The sequence below is a fragment of the Daktulosphaira vitifoliae genome, unplaced genomic scaffold (assembly GCF_025091365.1).
Source record: "Daktulosphaira vitifoliae isolate Bord-2020 unplaced genomic scaffold, ASM2509136v1 Scaffold_3, whole genome shotgun sequence".
Lineage (NCBI taxonomy): Eukaryota > Metazoa > Arthropoda > Insecta > Hemiptera > Phylloxeridae > Daktulosphaira > Daktulosphaira vitifoliae.
In genome coordinates, this window is record NW_026099574.1 from 4,649,449 (window position 1) to 4,670,607 (window position 21,159).

Below are 21,159 nucleotides of genomic sequence, written 5' to 3' on the forward strand. Positions count from 1 at the left end.
TAGTTCTATTCTTTGTAACACATAGCTATAAGTATTATTACATTGTATATTATTTTCATCTAATTTTTGTAAATTTATTATTTTCTATGAACGATTGTATTGTAGAACGTTGTTATCGGGCCTGACCCGTTTAAAATTTAATAAATAAATAACATAACTCGTCAAAATTTGGGTCATGGAATGAAAATTTTTACAGCATTTTTATTAGGTTTTTGACACTAAATTCGAACAAGTTATTAACTATAGAAAATTAAACCTATATTAAAAATATGATTAATAATATGTATTAATAAAATTTTAATTTTAAATAATAGTAGCCAAATTTAAAACTAGTCGAATTTTAATATAAGATAAATCAGGATATAATCTCAATGGAAAAAAGATACCAAGGAAATAAAACGAAGCTAAGATGTGTGAATTTTACTTGAAAATAAAAACATGAGTCCTGTTCAAAAAACAAAAAGTTTAAGCTTTAACCTTTTCTAAAATAATTTTTATGCGAAATTTCTGTCAAAATTTGTCAATTTTTAATGTTTTTTTTTACTATAAATAATAAAATAGTTGAAGTATTCAAAATCTGATTTTATTATAGCATTTTACTATAAAAAAAATACATAGGTTTATACTTTTTATTAATTTACTATTACATATATTGTCGAGTTGTGTAATTTATATAATATAACAAATTATTTATTATAATAGTGCACTAGCAAAATATACAATGATAATATTAGTAATTATAGATTAATAAATAGCTATTTTTTTACGGCGAAATGAATGTTTTATCTAATTGAAATGCACCTTCACAAAAGTAATTAATAAAAAAAAATGAAAAAGGTGACATCATTTGATTAATGGTTTTTATGTACGTAGATATTTCAATAAAAATTTCTAACACTTTTTTTACAATAACACTAATTTCATTACTTTGCTTAAAGTCGAGTTCCACTTTTATTATGAAAATGTCATCAATTATGTCTAATTTAATCAAATAATTCAAAATATCTGCTGTATTTTTAATATTCTGTGATAAAACTGTATCAACGACATTATTGAAAAAATTAATTGAATAATTCTTTTCCATTATTTCTAAATTATTAATGTCTTCCATGATGGCTTGTTTTAACCGTTCACATATCAATTCTAAATCCATAATTATTTTTTCGTCAAACATTTTTAAGCTAATGTTATTTTTTAATAATAAATAAACTTCGATTAAAATTGGATCATCTATAGAGAAAAAAGATATTAATGACAATAACTGATTTAGTGATAATATCTTAAAAACAATGTTAAAAATTGTGTTCTTTTTGTATAAGACATTTACATTTTTTTTGTATATAACTGATGCTACATGACATAATTTCAGCTGTAACCATAAAGAATAAAAAATATTCACTTTAACTGTGGTAACAATATTTCTTTGGTAATCAATAAATTTAAAAGGATTATTTGCCCATTTCATAGAACGATATATTTTGTGTAGTATTTTTTTCTTTGCAAATAATCGTTGTTTAAAATTACCCCAATTAAAGTTATACTTTTCAGACAAACCAAACAAGTGGCCTTCTCTGTGGAAATAATCTACCAAAACTATATTATCTAAATTGTAGTGCAACCCTGTCTCATAAATAATTTCTAAATATTCATTTTCTATATTACCATCATGATAAAATTCTTTTATAAAATGTTTCATGGCTGATATACCTAAACTATCGTAAAACAAAGTAGAGTGTGAAACTTGTACTCCAGATACTAAAGGTAAATACTTGTGTTGACGACAAAGATCAATAAAATCCATTAAATCATCTTCGTATTGATTGAAATCAATCGTAAAATTTTGAAAAAACATATATGGCCAATTATTAGCAGCAAGTATTTGAATATAAACTTTCCAAAACCAATTGTGGGCAATAATTTTTGAAGAACCTAATACTGCTATCATTTTCATTAAAACATTCTTAAAATAAATAAGTGTACTTGTTTTATTTAATTTATGTTGGTTATTTTCTGTATATTCCAATTTTAATTCATTTAATAAATAGTACACAATTATGCCATTAACACACTGTAATGATTGTCCTTTTAGTTGGTATTTAATTTCTGCTTTAAATTTTTCTTCTTCATAATTCGGTTGTTTTTTGTAACTTTTTAATAAGTAGTTTAGCTCTTCATTTGTAAATTTGAATGATCCAACACTATCAAGCTCCAGAGTATTATAATGATCTAATACTTTTGTTGGCAGTTTTTCATAAATTAAATCATAAACTCTTTTTACCTTAAAAAAAAGATTTTTATAAAGTTAGTTTCATATAAATACTTTCCTTATTACTTTTATACATTTTAGTACAATGCTAGGATTACTCTGGATTTTATAAACGTAAAATTTTGATAAATACATTTGATATTGTAAAAAATTATAATAAATATTTAACGCTTATGAACTATAAAATAAGCGTTTTTAACATAAATTACTTGAGTAAATAAACGACAATATTATTATGATAATTTTAATAATTATTTATTCTAAAAGAAATTGTCTATTTAATTTTCAGATATTCATTATGCTACCGTCAAATTGGGCAACAATTATTCTTAGAGCAGTTAAATAACTGTTATCATTTTAGTCGTATAAATCTGCAGTATTAGTAAAAAGTTTACAATTAATAATAAAAAACACAAAAAAAATGATGAAAAAAGTGATGATTTCTGTAACATATTTCACTGACTCAAGTTGATTTATTTGTCGGTATTTATTTTATACTAGTTTTAATATAGTAAGACAACAGTCAAAATTTTTGCATAGTTGTTTAAATGTCATTTACGTTAATTTAAAAAAAAATTATTGAATATTAACATAAAACACCCACATTTTTAGAAAACTGCATATACAAGTTCATGAAAGAGTTAGCAAATAAAAGTCATCCATTAGTATTTAAAATATTACTTTAAATAAATATTAATTATCAAAATTTGTTTATATTTTATGGATTGCTAAAAAATAAAATAAAATTTATCCATAAATTTTATATTACTGTTAATTTAAACAGCAAACATAAATATCAAATATCAAGTACATGTGGTATCAAGTAATATTGTTAAAAAAAAAAACACCAATATTATAATATAACACAAATACTTATTATTAATAGAAGATAAAAAATTTAATTAATTTAAGTAAGCTGATTTAATAATTATGAGAAAGGATTATTTATTTATAATAATAAATATTATTGAGCAATTTGATCTTTAATGTATAAATGTAACTTTCCGGGAATTATAAACCATATATTTTTTTACTAAAAATAATATTTTTATAACTGTTTGAGTTTTAAAAAAAATTTAAGACAAACTACACAGAAAAAAATGTCAATATAATTATTGTTTTTAAGCCACTAATTTTTTTTTTTTTTTTTAATTAAACATATTTTTTGATTATTGAGCTTTTCAGACAATTTTCTTAAAATTCAAAGTAATTTTTATACATTAGAGTAATTTATATGGAAGCTGTGGATGCTTTAGCCCCTGTAGACACATTTAAACGAAACTGTGTTTTTAGAAAACGAAGAAAAAGACAAAGCAATATGGTTGTAAAGTTCTTATTATCCATACGTAAGATATATAAAAGGCACAGATTTTTCAAGCTAAGCCTATACTCTTGTAAATATAACATGAGATTAATAATAATAATTTCAATAAATATTAAAATGGTATTTTATATTAACCTTACCATATGTTTATTTTTTCCATCGAGTAGTGTTGATTTGACTAAAAGTACTAAACTGATAATTATCAAACGTATTATTTGGTGATTCATTTTAATTCAGTTAATATAACAGATATAATTTTTTTAAAAATTGACTGACTTTTTTGTAAATGTGTATCTGTAGTTTTTTATTGTTATTTACTGAACATTTATTTAATACTGTTTTTTAACGATATTTATACTTATAAATTATTAAACATCATTAAAAAAATTATTTTATCGTAAAATACGATATTTTTCTAAATATAAATACAAATGACGTAAAACTTGTTACATTAAGTCTTTTTATATTTTGAATTTAATTAGACAAAATTATAAAAATATTTCATTCACTTACTTTTAAAAATACCAATAGCGACTTTTTGGGAATGTTTCGAAAAAAATTTGTATAATTTTTCTGATATAGTATAAAATATCTCATAAAACTATTATTAACTTTTTTTTGCGTTACTGTAGTATGGAAAAAATTGCATCATTCTATCTCTGCAATTTAACTATTTCTGATTATAAATTATTGTTAAGACTAGTTATTAATTATTCACATAACAAAGTATTAATCAAGTTTTGTATGAGAAAATGATTGAAAATTCCTAACTGCTCAATCACTGTTGTTACTATTTGATCAATTTTTATACTAGCAAATATTTCAAACATCAACAGAAATTAGAAATAAAAAAAATGTATATTTCAAGAATCACACAAAACACTAGTATAATGTATAAATAGCAGAAAAATATTACTTTTAACAATCACATATTTTAAGAAGCCCAACATTCATTAAATTATATTAATGTAATTAATCATATCGAACCCAAGTGACTCTAGACCGCAGTCTTATGAATCCTAATTTTTCTTTAACTATTTTACACATTTTTTTTTCATCTTCACAAACGGATTCATAGGGTTTGAGCCAACATTTGCTACCTAATGACGGAGGCGTACGGCAAATTCTGTCTTTGGCCATTAATTCTTCATTCATGTAAGCAGTACATACACCAGTAGATTGTTTGAATGAATCTCTTTTCGTGTAGAAGCGAGCAATATATTTACCTCTACCTTCATACAGATGCGCTAAGATACCGAGACTAGAGAGTTCTTTGCGCGACTCATAGTTACATTCGTTGTCATCCGAAAATTTATTGTAAGGACATATTATCTGTGAACACTTGTTGATGGATGCTTTGAATACATCAAAGGCTTTGCTGTGTGCACAAACTATGTCAAAAAAGGAACAGTCGACTTCATCGATATAAATGTCAACATGACCAGCTTCTTTGACCATGCCTAGCACAGAACTGGCATGAATAACATCAACAAATTTGGCGTCAGTCTTACGCAAAGTATACTTGGTACTTATGTCAAAAAATTGTGCCCCATGCTCGAATATTGGACCAGCCGGATCTAAAGCTACAACAAACATTTAGTAAATAAATACTTTGAATAATATAACGTTGATATTATTCCCAACTAAATTATGACAAGTTAAATTGTTTGTTGACTTAAAATAAAGAAAGTTTTAACGTAATAGAAAGACAATTTTAACAAATAGTTAACAATTTTAATTCGATCGACATTTAAAATTATTTTAATTAAAACTATAGACAAGAACATTGCTTTTAATTAAATATATTTCATTTAGAAATCAATATAACCGTTTGTATGATATCGAAAGATGGTTTATCGTTTAATGTGATAAAAAATAAATAAACCACATACCGAATACTATTCAACAGTTCTATAAAAACGGCCAAAAGTCATTATACTATTTGTTATATAACTGACAATAATTTTACTAAATTAATTATTGATTTTAATGTACTAATACATATATTTAATTTTTGAATTTTAGAACTTTGTACTTATATTTGAAAAGTATACGCTATAGTAAAATTAATATTGATAAATTCGCAAAGAAATGGTTACACACCTGATATTCTGTCGATTACTCGGTTTGGGTTATTACGCGTTAGAGTTCTACCTGCGATTCCAGATATTTGAGCTCCAAGACTGTGCCCCGCTAAATACACATAAACGTATGAAGGAATATGGCTGTTTATAAATTCAGCCAAGTATTCTCCTACTACCGGTACATTGACAGTTGCTGCGTGTATATAATTAGGTGCCATAGAAAATAACGAATTATCTGTAACCAATATAAAAAAAAATTAATAAAAAATAGTTGAAACTTTTCTAATAATTATGCATTCATATAGAAAATATTGATGAAACCAAATCAATTGAAAACATCTTTCGAATAACATTATATCTAACGCCAAAATGTTCTTTAACATTCTTGCATATAATTGAATATTTTAAAACTTTGAAGTATATTCTGATGTGTAGCTAGGAAAATTTAGTTAAAAGCTTCGGGGAAAATAACTTAAGTAAAGCGAATCGATGAAAATGAATTACTTAATATGTAGTAAATTAATATAAGTTTAATTAATATTACTAGCAAAAGTTCCTTTTCTCCAGTCGACCAGGACGACACAATCAAAATCATCGGATCCTTCAAAAAAAGCATCTTTCATTGCCACTGAATCATCTAAATGCGCTGTTCTAAATCCATGAGTATAGAATACTACTTTTTTCATATGATCAAATATTACTTTATCTGCAATTAAAGCTCGCTCGGGATTTTCATGTAAATAAGCAAAAAACTTCACATTTACCAAGTTGATATCATCTACAAGTGGTATTCTAAAAGAGAGTGGCTGAGTTATGGAAAAAGTCTCAAACATCAATTCATCTGGCAAGTATTCAATTTCTGCTGCGATGTTTGCACATTTAGTTATTGCCATGATTTGAAGTAAAACCATACATTTTATAACCTGATCACGACACTTGACTTTAAGCATGACTAACTACTTTAAATCACTGTATTATAGTTATGTTATGCTCTTAAATTAATTTATTATAATATAATATATGAAATTACCTTAAAGAAAACATATATCGCCAATAGTTTATGAAATCGAACTAATTTAAATTAAGCTATAATATTTTTAATATTGAATTAAACTATAATAAAACTTAAATTAATAGTCTATTCTTACTTTTTTCTTCTTAAAATGTAGATTATGAATGATTAAAACTTATTTTCCGCTTCTACACTTTTAGTTTTTATAATTTCCCCTTCTCGTTGAAACAATTATAAATTTGTTTGATTAATTTTAAAAACTAGTTTAATTTATCCCAATAAAATATAAACATTATTGTTATGTGAGTACAAAACCGTTTAAAGTCCGTCTTTGAAAAAAATGACAACAGTAATAGTATTTTTATGAACCTTTGTATTGTGTATTGTCATTAATTTTATAAATAAACGTTTTTAAGTGTCCACATAATCGATTTGTTAAATCTTATCAAAGGTAGATTTTTCGATTTTAATTGAAAATATTTAAGGAGATAACGTTAATAAAAAAAAATAAAAATGGATTTACTAAAACATAATTAATCATTACGCCTAAGCATCTACAGACATTAAAGTTTTTATTTAAATAATGCGTTCACAGAAACTAATTAGTTCATAACACATTGTATGCAGTAAATTAGTCAAATTGGTTTTGTCTACAATATTTCAATTATTTATGATTTCTTAATTAATATTCTGTAACATTGGTTTTTGAATAATGTTCAAAAACTCATACTGAATATAGAAAAAGTTGTCTGTTAAGTTTATAGAACATATAATATAATCTATTTTATGCTGTATGTTAGATTCCAAAACAATTTTTTTAGAAACAAAATATTTGTTTTCATAACAAATACATAACTGAAAAACTACTTAAGAGACGACATTTATGACAAAATTTTTTAGCACCTACAATTTCACAGCTTACTTCAATATGGAACTAATTGTTAACAATGAGATTTGCTGTGTGTTTCCATCATCAAGTACCAAATGCGTGATAAAATCATATCAAAAGATATGTAAATATAAGTCAAAAATGTATAGTCGATATTACTTGGGTTTAATCTAATAATTGTTTTAAATTAATAAATACTTACATGTTAAAGTATAAAAGCAAAAATATTCTAAAAAACCTTTTTTTTTGTAGGTATACTTTATGTTTTAAATTGATTCAAATATTTATTCAAACCTACAAATTAATTATGACCTTCATATATTTGAATTTGTTAATAATTTATTATTATTTATTTATTATTTGTAATATTTATAATTGTAAACATATAAAAATCTAAAATTTGTAAATAATTTTATAGTTCACTTCAAACTAATTTAACTAACTTTAAATAAAACTCATTTTAATAATTATCCATACAAATCTGGAATATTCTTCTACCTTTAGAAAACTTCGAAAAGTCAAGTTGATTTTACCTTGAAGCCAACAATACATCACTTTAAAATAAAGAAGTTCTGCAGTAAAATAGTTGATTTTTCAGTAATAATTTTTATTTCTACTTGCTCACTATTTAATAAACGCAGCGACTTTATTTAGGACTTCAAAGATGCGCAATTAAGGAGTGCTTAGAGTAGCTTAGTGCTTATAAAATTTTATAAAACTGTATTATGATAAAAACTAATTATAAGAAGGGTTCCTTCAAAATGTTTGTTGAAATTGTGCCAATGATTATTACTCTCTAGCATAAATTCCAAGCTATTTATATAAAATTTAACTTCGACTTTATATGATAACAAAAAAACAAAGTAATATAAAAGGTAAGTTTTACCTTGATGAGTAAGATCGAAACTTTGAAATATTATTTGATATATCACTCAATTAACTTAGCAGATGATGTTTTGAATTATGCCTTCAATAATAAGAGTTAAGCAATTTCCTGAAAAATCAACATTTTATTGTGATTATTAAAACTGTAAAACAGCTTGTCAACATTAATATTTTACAAACTTAAAATTTGTGAAAGTAAAATAGATGGCTAAAAATATATGTATGAATTTACTTTTCTTTGTGTCCGATAAATTATTTTAAAAAATTAACGAAAAATAGTCAAAATTATCGGTCTTATAAGTAATTAACACATTTTATTAACGTTTGAATATTTCCAATAACCGCCAGGTAAATGACATATCATTGTTAGAATTAGTTTTATGCATAAATAAACCTATTAATTTATAAGTATAGATTTATATTTATTGCCTTATTTAAGGTAATAAGTTTTTATTATATAGTATGAAAACGAACTTTTGTTCAACAAATTGTTTTGGAATCTAATATACAAAATAAAATAGATTAAACTAACAACTTTAAAATTTTACTGATTTAAAATTTTGTATTCTTGGATTTAATTCTAAACTTATAATGAATATTTTATAAAATATAAAGATGCTCATTTAATGCTTAAAAATATCAAGTAGAATTATTTTTACATGCACATCAAGAAACGGGTAGGTTGGACGCGGACATTTCGCTACGGACGTTTTGCCGCCGGACTGTTTTTGTACAAATTTATTATTAACCCATTTTCAAAAAATTATAATTATTTGATATTGAGTTTAATATTTTTTAGTTTAAAATTAATAATATTTTTAATATAGTTTTAATTTTTAATTATTATAATATTCATTTTTCTTGAACTAAATTAAATTAAATTGATTAGTATTAATTTGAAATAATCCATAAGAAAATGTATTTAATAATAACTGAAATATAATTTTACTGAACCTATTTGATAGCATTCTTTAAAACCCATGCAATAGAGAGTTGTTATACAATATAAATGTTTTAATGCTATTACCATTCAAAATATAAAAATTATTAAAAAAATACATATAAACAGAATCATATTTGTTTTTATTTTATTTTTTTTTGTTATGCAAGAAGGTCTAATTTTATCGAAAAAATTATTTATAATAATAATAATACATTTTTTTTTTTTTTAAGTTGGTTTAACGCGTATCCAATATACGGGAGAACACCGCACAATATATTTATATATATATTTTTTATTTATATAGATATATAGAAAAAATTGAACACCGCAGTCGAGTCACAACAATAATGTAAAGACAATATACATAAGTATATATCTATATATCTTAATTGCTGACTAATATAAAATCTTAAATTTTGACTACGATAGCCATTTTCACATAGAAGATAAGTCAACGGGACGCATTTTTTTTTCAAATCTATAGTACGTAACATAAGTATTAATTTAAATAGGATTAAAGGACGCAGTGTTTCCAAAACACTTTCAAGTTGAAAAAGTAAAATTTTTATGCAAAAGTTTCTATTTTATAATATTTAAGATACTACTGGTACATTGGTGGCTCGTGGGAATACGACTTTAAATATAATACCGCTAGTCGTAGGAATAAAAAATTGTCGAATTAAATATAATAAAATAAATCAAAATACACATATTATGTTAAAGATCGCAGTAGAAAATAAAAAAAATAATAATAGCGATTATATACTATTGTAGCAATCGATAACGTCGAGCGTCACGCAGTTAATTCTAAAAATAATTTACCCAATAAAGTAATATACTAATATCGGTAAGCGTAAGCCTTTTCGGGCCGTTATCTTAAGTAGGCCACTGATCCAGTAGGAGTACCCGGCTACGATAAGTGTTTTGCAGAAAAATTATTACAACAGAATCAGTGTAGCAAAAATATATTAAAAATGAAATTATTAAAATCAGGAAATCTGGAGAAAAAGAGGATATAGTAAAATGTATTGGGTATAAGGTTGACGTTTGTTAATGAGGTATTCCTTTTAGGCTTATTCAAAAATTATTTTAGGAGGGTATTTAATATTTTTTACTTTGTTAAACATGTTATAGAATTTTTTTTGATAAAAATCAAAGTAATGATGAAAAAAAGAACATTAGGTCCTTATTTATTAGAAGTTGTCTAAAAAAATTTGATAGGGTTGGTTCAAGGGGGTCCCATATCTCCCTTAAATACATCCCTGGTATGCACAAAAATTATTAATATTCTAATTATACGTGGGACTATGTAAAAAATTTAATTTTGATAAAAATATTGGTAATTGTGATTTGATGTTGGACAGCATAGTTGTCATAGATGGATCTCAATTTAAACGATACACTCATAGACTCATACATCATATATGGGAAAAATAAGATTATTAATAATGTAATGTTCTGATAATGAATGTATAAACTTATATAATTATACCGTATTGAAATTTATATATAACTTATTATTTATGTATAACATATAAAAATCCTTAATATAATATAATGTTATGCACAAATGCAAAATAGTATCCCAATAAAAATAAATATTACACAAATTAAGGTTCAGAATAAACGTATGTGCAGAAATAAGTCAATGCCCAAATTAAAACCATGCGTGTGGACTTAAAAAAAAAATACTTCACCAATAATTTTCCCGGAGTCTGGTGACCGAGTACTTTCATTGAAAAAAAAAATTTTTGCAAATCTGAGCTCGCTAAGTAATTTTCCTACAAAAGTGTATTTTCCTTGTTCTATTATGCAATAAGATTTTACCGTATGGATGACGCTGTCGGTTGTCCAATCACTGCTCGTGTGTGCATATCTATTTTCTACTGCGACCTTTAAAATAATATGTGTATTGTGATTTATTTCATTATATTTAATTTGACAATTTTTTATACTTATGACTAGCTGTATTATATTTAAAGTCGCATCCCCACCACCAGCAAAAATGTATTATAACTATACTAGTATTTAAAAATTTGCATTTTTAATGAAAATTTATTTCTTAAAAATGTAAAATTAAGAATTTCAAATCAATTTTCTTCTTTTAATTAGTTTTAGTAGGGGTGCGATCGTTCCATGTTCCAAACCAGGAGCCGCAACTGCATAGGTAGTCTGATAAAGTTCGTGTCAAAATATACGAATACAACAAATATAAGAACGAATTAAAGTAATTTATATATTGTATTGATAAAACAAAAATTACCTTAATTAACCATTATCAAACTTTGATTTATTGTTAAACAAAATATCTTATGCAAAATAATAAAATATCTTACTATATTCGCATCTACACGAACTGATACGCATATGTATCATATAAATCAATTGAAAGTTTATTTTAAAAATGACAATTTTTAAAATAACAACTTAAATATATTGACTTAAGTTGTTTTAATTGTTTAATTTCTAAGATTATTAAAATAGCTAACCAAGAGGATACAATATTTTTGAATACTTCTTTGATAATATCCAAAATTTGCAAAAACTAGTATGCTGATTTATGATATTTGGTGCTAAGTATTTATCATTAATAATTAATAATTGTATAACATTGTTATTATCTAAATATACAAATAAGAACATACTATATTTCAATACTATTAATTTTTAACAATAAATGTTATAATTACAATGATATCTAATTAAAATAATTAAATTAAATGCGACAAATCAAACACAACCGTACAAACGCGAAGCGACCGTAGTAAAATTAATTCATTAAGTCAACGAATTAATTTTACTATGGAAATGTCTATGAAGTGACAGAGTAGTGTTGGAAAAAAAAATGTAGTGGCCAAGTAATTTTTAAATATTTTTTTAAAAAGATAAATTATATTTTGTGATATAATAATTTTAAAGGTGATAAGCCGAAAAAGACGATAGTGCAACCGCCACAAATCGCATGAACTATTATAACTAAGTGTCTTAAATGTATAGTACAATGAATATATTGGATGAAAGAACGTGACTTGACGGTCAAATAGTAAGATACAAAAAACCCTATCTCACTCAATAGTCAAACTGTTGTGTTCTCTCGTGTCCCGCCGTTAAGAAATAAGTTTATAATCAAACTGGCAACGTTGCTTCCATAAGTCTGTATAATTAAAAGAGCAGAGCGTTGAAATCATTCTTAAGGTTTTGAATTCTACACGTTGCCGGATTGCTTATTAACTTCCCTTTTATTTGAATTTGTCGCCGTTTAGAAAATATCTGTTCCAACTGCTGAAAACAGTTGTTTGAATTTATCGCTCAAATATACTAAAATTATTGCTATTAATAGACCGCCCGGTCGAGTTATTTTTCTACTTGATATTTATTGCCCATTAGTATTGTAAATACATTGTATTTATAAAGTGTACGTTCGTCATCGTGTCATCGATTTAGTCAATATTTGTTACACATTATTCAAGTACCCCATTACTTAATATTGTGGTCTTTCTGTTAAGTTATTTTTTAGCAGAAATTGTTATGTTTGATGGAAATTTAAAATTTTCTTTAACGTTTTATTTGATATTATATATAAATGATATAATTTATAATTTAATTTAATCGGTAATTTAATAATAATTTAATCAGTTATGCATTCCAATAATTTTTAATTGAACATTTTAACTTTTAACAATTTTAATTCGAAAATATTAATAATTTTTTGAATTTTGAACTTTATAGTTATAAAAATTTGCTTGAAATATTACAAATAAAAATTTAAATATGTTATTTAAATAGATTTACAGAGTTATTGATTTATCATTGACTACTAAGTTTCCCTAAAGTAATAATAATTTTGGAAGTATTTTTTATTGGCCTTGTTGAGTACCATTGATCTTTAAATTTATACATGGTAAAATACTTTTTAAGTCTATCCTTATTTCTTATAAAAGTACCAACTTAATTTTTTGATAGCAGAATACAATTTTAACTTACTTATAAAAAAAATAAAATGGTTTAATATAAAAAATGACGAGTTGTTAATAACCATTGGACCAGTACTTCGGAAATGATTAGTACTTTTATATTTAGACAAAATTAAATGCGCGGCCGTTAAACGTCTAATGGTAATTTTTAGTCATAAATGTTTTAGAGCAATAACTTCATAAATATTAAAACTGTTCATCGAAAATTGTTTGAAATATAACAAAATAAAATTTAAATAAATTATTTTAAAAGATGTACAGAGTGATTGATTTATTATTGAAAACTAAATTACTTTTACAATAATAATAATCTTGAACATATTTTTTTTTTGGCTCTCATAATTAATGTAATATTAATTTATAAGTAGTTTAATATGTTTTAAATCTGACCTCTTATAATATCACTAATATAATTTTTTTAAATAGCTTATATAATTGTTTCTTTCCACCCGAGAATAGAGAATAAAAGTTTTTTTATAACATTTTATGGTGCTTTATACAATACAATCACCTTTAATTTACAGTAATCTGCTAGTTTTTAATGGGACCGATTTCAAAAAAAATGTTCTAAAGTATTTTTTTGTTTTAAAAACTTATGATTTATGAACTCAAGACCTATTTTTGGCCATTAACCGACCTATTTCTAACATATCTAAAATTAAAATTACCCTCTATATATTTTTAATATGCTTAATTTTAAGTAAAATTAAAACTATATTAAAAATATTATTAATTTAAAAAACTTAAAAATATTAAACTCAAAGCCACAAAAAATTATTGAAAAGTCGCGGATACGTATTTCGGAAACAATGTTACGATTATCAACGCTAAACACATACTGACACACTGACTAGAAAAAACTCCCTTATATATCCCTAGTGACCTTATCACCTAGTGACGTCATCATTAAGTAATATTATCACATTTTGCCAGTTTGCACAAGTTTAATAATGAATTTTTTAGTGGGCCAAGATCCCAATTAATTAAATTGTTTTTATTTTTAAACATTTCTATTGCTTCTCTGATATTAAGTTCTTTGTAATTATTTACGTTTTTAATTAGTTTTATGGTTTTAATGGAGTGATTATGTGTCAATAAATGTTCAGCCACTGGAGATTTCTCAACTTCTTGATTTTTAANTCGGCCACTGGAGATTTCTCAATTTCTTGATTTTTAATATTTCTTAAGTGCTCTTTAAACCTGACCCCTATATTTCTTTTTGTTTGTCCTACGTAACATTTATTACAACTTTCACATTGTATTTTATAAATGCCTGATTTCCCCCCTCCAACTACCTTATCTTTAGGTTTACANCTTCATCTACCTTATCTTTAGGGTTACCTAATAAATCTCTTAAATTATTACTCTTAGATGTTACCAAAGTAATACCAAAATTCTTAAATATTTTAGTTAATCCATTTGAGATGCCCGGATAATATAAAATTGGTGATCTAATTACTTTTTGTTCCCCCTCGCTGGTGAGTGTACCAGCTGCCCTCCTTTCTTTTTTCCACTTTTGTGTTCGGACTAATTTTGAAATAATGTTTTCGTTATACCCATTAAATTTAGCTATTTCTTTTATAACCACCANAAATTATGTTTTCGTTATACCCATTAAATTTAGCTATTTCTTTTATAACCACCAATTCTTTATCATAATCTATTTTATTCATCGGAATATTAATTAATCTGTAAACCATACTATTAAAAGCTGACAATTTGTGTTGCCAGGTGTGGTTCGATGTGTTCGGAATGTATCTGAACGTGTGTGTGTTTTTCCGATAAATTTCAAAATTTAGTTCCCCCTCTGTTCTTTTAACTAATAAATCCAAAAAAGGCAATTTTCCCTCTATTTCTTGTTCATATGTAAATTTAATCGATGGGTAAAAAGAATTTAAATGTTGTATGAAAACCCCCATATTAAAATCTTTATTTATAACTGCAAAAATATCATCTACATACCTAACCCAAATTTTTGGAAAATCACCATAAGTGTATTTTAAAATTGTTTCAAACCTACTCATGAAAAGTTCTGCTAAAAATGGTGATAGCGAATTTCCCATTGCTGTGCCCTCAGTGNGATAGCGGATTTCCCATTGCTGTGCCCTCAGTTTGCTCATAAAATTTATTTTGAAACTGAAAAACATTTTGACTCATACATAACTTTGTTAAATTAATAAGCTCATTTATTTTATCCTGTTCAATGTTTTGGTCCTTTAGCCAGTCTTTAAGAAAATTAATTGTTATATTTATTGGAATATTCGGAAATAAGGCAACTACGTCTAATTGTTTAACTAAGTCAATATTATTTTTAACTGAAAAGCTATCGAATTGTTTGAAAGATGAAAATACCCTTACTAGGTGTTTAGCCAAATTGTAAGTCGGAGCATTAATATTCGACACAATAGGTCTCATAGTACTTCCTGGCTTATGTATTTTTGGCAAAGCATATAGTTTAGGTATTTGAGGGTTTGAAAATTTAATGAAACACCTGAACTTTTCTTCGATTATTAATTTTGAACTATTTATGACGTTTCTAGCCTCCCTTATCATTTTACTTAATGGATTTAATCTATAAGGGAAATCAGGCATTTATAAAATACAATGTGAAAGTTGTAATAAATGTTACGTTGGACAAACAAAAAGCAATATAGCTATTTCTAGCTATATTAGCTATATTTCTTAAGTGCTCTTTGAACCTAACACCTATATTTCTTTTTGTTTGTCCTACGTAACATTTATTACAACTTTCGGCGGGACGAAACAGTTTTTGTACGTGTGTCGGTCCGCAGTGGCATTTATAACGTTACGAATTTCTTGTAGAGCGGCACTCAATGGCGTATTTTGGGGGGGTGTCCTCCATGTCTGGACACCCCCGACTTAAAAAAATGCCTAATATATTAGTATTAACTTTTTTTATAATATACTATATTTATTCACTATAAAATAAATGGTATTTTAAATAAATAACAAAATTGAAGATAATTTGATAGGATTGGAAGACACGTATTTATCTATATTTTATGAGATTTCTAGAAATTATTTGGATTTTATTGGGTCATTTAGATAACAAAAACACCCGTAGCAAAAATATAATAACAACGGAAATATTTTGAACTTGTAGTTCATTTTTTAATTTATTTTAGTTTATCAGTTTAGAGAATTATAAACAAATAAGTTTAGTTACCCCTATTCAATATACCGCATTCATAAAAAATACAGAAAAGAATTTTTTATAATTAAAATAGTATTTAAAAAATAAACAAAAGTTATGAAATTCTTTATGAATCGTCATTTAGTAAAATTAAATTTAAGTTGTTAAGATAGTAGATACGCTTGTTAATTTAAAAATTTATAATTGGCTGACTTTTTAACTTAATTGTATCCATAACTGTATATTATAATATTTGTATATTCACATAACAAGAACATTAAATTATTTCAGTTAAGATAAATTTGTATTAAATTTGAATTTCTTAAATGAAATGTTACAAAGAAAAATAAGATTAAAATAAAATAACAAAACAACAATTAAACATAGAAAAAGTAAAAAAATGTTTGGTGGTATACAAATAAAAATTTCAATTTATAGTGAATATTAAGAAAATTGATATAAAATACAAAAATAAAATTTCATTCATAAAAATATTAATTGAATAGCTCGCCAGCAATAATTTCATTTTTGTGTCTTAATCTTATAAAAGGCATAAAATTTGCATTTATTGGTGTTGTATCTCCTCGAGACATTTTTTCTGCCAGCTCAACAGTAAATGGCCCACAATCATGTCCATTGGTTTGGCGAGATGTCTCGCCTATTTGTAATGTCCATGTAGAAGCTTTTCCTTTTTTGTCCATCTCCCATTCAATTAAGAAATTTTTTAATATCATTGGATAGGAACCCTTATACGACTTAAGACTATCATATGATGTNGGGACCCTCATACGACTTAAGACTATCATATGATGTCACAGTCTTTTCAGGTATATTAACCACTGTCAATATCCAATGACTCTCATATACATTCATGGGCACAAAAAGTAATTTTATTGTGTGAATATCTTTTTTTATCCATCTTCTTACAGCTGGATAACCTCCTCGAAGATACGCTACAATAAAATCAGTGACAACTGCATAAACTTCACCTTCTGACCGTTTTACTATCATTTTAATGTACTCATTAATTGTGTCTGAAGTATACCATGATGTGAGCGATTTAAATGAAGGTGCATTATACTGATCAATAGATTTTGTGTTATGATCTTGCATTACTTCTGCAAGTGTAACCATATTTAAACATTTTTCATAAAATTAATAAAAGACTTTGTGGAACAGTTTACTATTATTTAGGTTTATTTAAGATTTTGGAATATGAAATTAAACACGTATAATTACTTTTGTTTAAAACGTCCATGGACCCCCTTAATGACATNTTAAAACGTCCATGGACCCCCTTAATGACACGCCTCTGCAGAAGTTATATTAATTTAACTCGTATTATTATAATTAATTATGTTTAATAAATAATCTTTTTTTATTTAATTTTACATAAAATAAATAGATTAAATAACTAATTACCTTTTTCTTTCTCTGGTACTTTTATTACTTCAATAGTGGACAGAGCAAGTAAATTTACGTCATTCGGCGTATTTAAGGTCAAAGGATTAGAACTAACTTTTGGCTCTAAAATAATTTATGTTTAAAAATATTACATATTTGTTTCAAAAATCAAAACTTCATATTTTTTAAAAATGAATTATATTTTAAAAGTTGTATACTTTTTATAACTTTTTCATCTTCTTCGGATGAATTTCTTTTTAAATTTGGTCGAGCAGTAGTATTAGAAGATATCTCAAAAAGTTGTTTTTTTATTTCGGATTTTTTGCGTTCCAAATTTTTCTTATGAAAACACTTAACGGATCATAAAAATATATTTAATTATATGATAAATTTATTTCAAAAATCTGCTTTAAGTCTAAAAAATGGTTTAGGGTATACCCTAAAATCTTTTTATTGAAATAAAGCATAATAAAATATACCTTTTCTAACAAATCAGCTGATATTAATAGCGGATTGTCTTTTGAAATTGCTATATTTTTTTTTTCTGTTAAATTTAAAATTTCATTTTTATATTTTTCAGATTTTTCATTCTGAAAAAGTTTTCCGAATTCTCTTTCTTGTGTCATATTCTAGGTAACCAAAGAGATATTTAAATAAACAAATAAACTATACTTAATATTATATTATTATCTTCAATAAAAATTGAATTTCCCATAAAAATCTAATAGAAAAAATAGCAGAATAATATTAAACATTATGTTACTGCATTTATACTAAGGTGGTTGATAGTCTATTTTATATTTTTGAATAATTAATATAATTATAGTTACCAATTTTTCTGGAATAATTTTATCATTTTTATTCGTTTTTCGATACGTGCGTTTTTTTGGAATAATGGAATTTTTTATAGGATAAATATTTTTATTAATAATTGCTGCAAATTGAATATAATTTTAATAATTATTAATTAAATAATCAATTTCGAAAAAGGTTTTTAATATTAAAATAGTTAAATTAAAGTAAAGCGACTGAATTATTGTTATATATGAATAAGAGAACTTATTATTAATTTTTCTTATATTTTATATTAAAAAACTTTTTCTCTATTCGAAATAGTCAGTTTAATTATTAATCTTAATAGTATTTACAGATAATTCTTCCATANATTATTAATCTTAATAGTGTTTACAGATAATTCTTCCATCTTTAGTTGACTTTTTTGATATTTGTCCTTTATTTGTATTATTTAAAACACAATTGGAATGCATGAAACGACGATTCCATATTTCTTCAACTCTGCGTATGACCTTATGTAAGTTTGATTCATTTGTTTGACCAAAAATATTTTTTTCACTTGCCATATCAATAACTAATTAAATAAATCTTAATAATTACACAAGACGATAGTTTATTTTTCACTGGAAAAAACGAAGTGAACTGAAATGTCGATAAAATCAACATTTACATATAATTGTCAAGGAAACTTAATTGTAAAAATTCATTAAAAAAATGTATAAGCCAATTATAAATAAATTTAGTATAAACAATACTTATTTATTTTAATTGTATTATTGGTCAAAGAATACAATATTTTAAGAATAATACAGAATTATCAAAAAAAAAAAAAATATATATATATTTTAAAGATATTTTGAAGAAAAACCTTTTGTATTTGTTTGTTTATTTATTACATTAGTTTACAAATGATAGAGATTTTTTTATGAAAGTTCAAGTGGAATAAATTTGATATCGGTTAACAGAATATTTATGCATATAAAATTTAATCTGTATGAAATAAAATATTAACGTTTGGATTTATTCTCTTGCAGCTATTAAAAATTTTGCCCATGTGAAATTGCTATTTCCATTTAGTTATTAACAAAAAACATCGTGCCATGCGACTATAATCAACATAAAAATTTACTAAGTTGAATATATAATGTAGTTTAACAATTTAATTAATAATTGAATTAATGACATAGTAATTCTGATAAATGAAAATAACAGGAGATTTGAATTAATTTTAACGGCTTTAACAAATCGAAAATAACTTTAGGGTTTAACTACCTTATAGGTTTAATTATTATTTGCATTTTTAATGTTATTATTATTATTATTTTTTTTTTTTGACAATAACGGCTATCTTTGTAACTTCAATATATATCAAGAAAATGACAAATTATCCAAGAAAATCAAGGAAATTTTAGAGAAATATTAAGATACAGAGCCCAAGGAGATGACCGTTTAAAATCATTTTGGGAAGCTGAAGAAACAATAAAATATACACGTGAAACACTTCAAAATGAAATAATTGAATCCTGTAATAAAATTATTTTAAATAAAATCGTAACAAACATAAATGCCCAAAGATGTTTCAAAATACTCGCTGATGAAACGGCCGACATTGGTAGAAGCAAACAAGTAACTTTGTGTGTTCAATATTTAGATGTTGAAAATATGATTATCAAGGAAGAATTCTTCAGTTTGTGCCTACAACAGATACTACTGGAAAAGGTTTATATATTATTATTCAAAGTTTACATTCATTTGGTGTAGAAACAAAATACGTTAGAGGACAGTGTTACGATGGATGTGCTTCTATGTCTGGTCAATTTAACGGAGCTCAATCTCTTATTCACCATAGTTATCCGCTTGCAACGTTTGTTCATTGTGCTGTTCATGTTTTAAACCTTGCTATTTCTTATTCATCTTCTATACAAGAAACACGAAATTGATTAGGAACAACATCTAAAGTTAGAGATTTTTTCATATACCCAAAGCGAAAAGATGTGTTGAAAAGTCAAATCGAAGAAAGTCAAAAATGTATAACTAAAAAATCATTAAAACAATTATGTGCGACTAAATGAGTTGAACGTTTTTATGCTGTCAATGATTTTCTTGAGCTTTTTGTGTACCTAATTGAATCGTTATTTATAATTTCGAAGTGGAATGACACTGAAACATCATCAAAAGCAAGTAATTTACGAACATCAATACTGAAAGGAGATTTTATTATTTGTTTACTTATTATAAATAAAGTATTTAGTTATGAGTTACTTTGTTTAAAACAACTTCAAAGAAATTAGCAGGTACACAGCATTGTTATTATCAATGGTAGTAAGGCACATTGTTGTGAGTTTATAAATACACTAACTGTCAATACAGAAAGTATATCTATGATAGTCATAATTGATAATAAACAATCCGTGACTGCGACATTGATA

The 21,159-nt window shown here is 24.8% G+C and overlaps 3 protein-coding genes and 1 long non-coding RNA gene across 9 annotated transcripts; all 4 read right to left on the reverse strand.

Moving 5' to 3' along the window:
* Positions 1-622: 622 nt before the first annotated feature.
* Positions 623-3,902, reverse strand: LOC126901593 (uncharacterized). Its single transcript, XM_050678176.1, has 2 exons — positions 3,731-3,902; positions 623-2,278 (listed from the first exon to the last, which is right to left on the reverse strand). The coding sequence occupies exons 1-2, from the start codon at positions 3,815-3,817 to the stop codon at positions 764-766; spliced, it is 1,602 nt and encodes a 533-aa protein (XP_050534133.1). The 5' UTR covers positions 3,818-3,902; the 3' UTR covers positions 623-763.
* Positions 3,903-4,458: 556 nt separating this feature from the next.
* LOC126901788 (phospholipase A1-like) lies at positions 4,459-6,839 on the reverse strand. Of its 6 annotated transcripts, none has more exons than XM_050678535.1 (4): positions 6,705-6,839; positions 6,219-6,630; positions 5,694-5,909; positions 4,459-5,173 (listed from the first exon to the last, which is right to left on the reverse strand). In XM_050678535.1, exons 2-4 carry the CDS (start codon positions 6,622-6,624, stop codon positions 4,563-4,565), a joined length of 1,233 nt encoding a protein of 410 aa, XP_050534492.1. In that variant the 5' UTR covers positions 6,625-6,630; positions 6,705-6,839; the 3' UTR covers positions 4,459-4,562. The 6 variants fall into 6 exon arrangements, with proteins under 6 accessions (XP_050534492.1, XP_050534494.1, XP_050534496.1 ...); XM_050678537.1 differs by having other exon boundaries at positions 6,219-6,597; positions 6,705-6,776; XM_050678539.1 differs by lacking the exon at positions 6,705-6,839 and having other exon boundaries at positions 6,219-6,380; positions 6,439-6,597.
* A 10,457-nt stretch (positions 6,840-17,296) lies between these two features.
* Positions 17,297-19,532, reverse strand: LOC126900992 (uncharacterized). The gene is made up of 6 exons (XM_050677073.1): positions 19,125-19,532; positions 18,766-18,869; positions 18,415-18,564; positions 18,154-18,286; positions 17,954-18,058; positions 17,297-17,649 (listed from the first exon to the last, which is right to left on the reverse strand). Exons 1-6 carry the CDS (start codon positions 19,294-19,296, stop codon positions 17,297-17,299), a joined length of 1,017 nt encoding a protein of 338 aa, XP_050533030.1. The 5' UTR covers positions 19,297-19,532.
* A 513-nt stretch (positions 19,533-20,045) lies between these two features.
* On the reverse strand, positions 20,046-21,159 carry LOC126900568 (uncharacterized). The gene is made up of 2 exons (XR_007702880.1): positions 20,710-21,159; positions 20,046-20,647 (listed from the first exon to the last, which is right to left on the reverse strand). It is a non-coding gene; the product is annotated as an uncharacterized LOC126900568 (long non-coding RNA).

Excerpts from the sequence above, each read along its gene's own strand:
- LOC126901593 (XM_050678176.1), bottom strand. The coding sequence starts at position 3,817 with ATGAATCACCAAATAATACGTTTGATAATTATCAGTTTAGTACTTTTA. Across the intron at positions 2,279-3,730 it reads ATGGAAAAAATAAACATATG|GTAAAAAGAGTTTATGATTT; the intron begins GTAAGGTTAATA and ends CTTTTTTTTAAG.
- LOC126901788 (XM_050678535.1), bottom strand. The coding sequence starts at position 6,624 with ATGCTTAAAGTCAAGTGTCGTGATCAGGTTATAAAATGTATGGTTTTA. Across the intron at positions 5,910-6,218 it reads GAGAAAAGGAACTTTTGCTA|ATAATTCGTTATTTTCTATG; the intron begins GTAATATTAATT and ends TATTGGTTACAG. Across the intron at positions 5,174-5,693 it reads AGTAATCGACAGAATATCAG|CTTTAGATCCGGCTGGTCCA; the intron begins GTGTGTAACCAT and ends TGTTTGTTGTAG.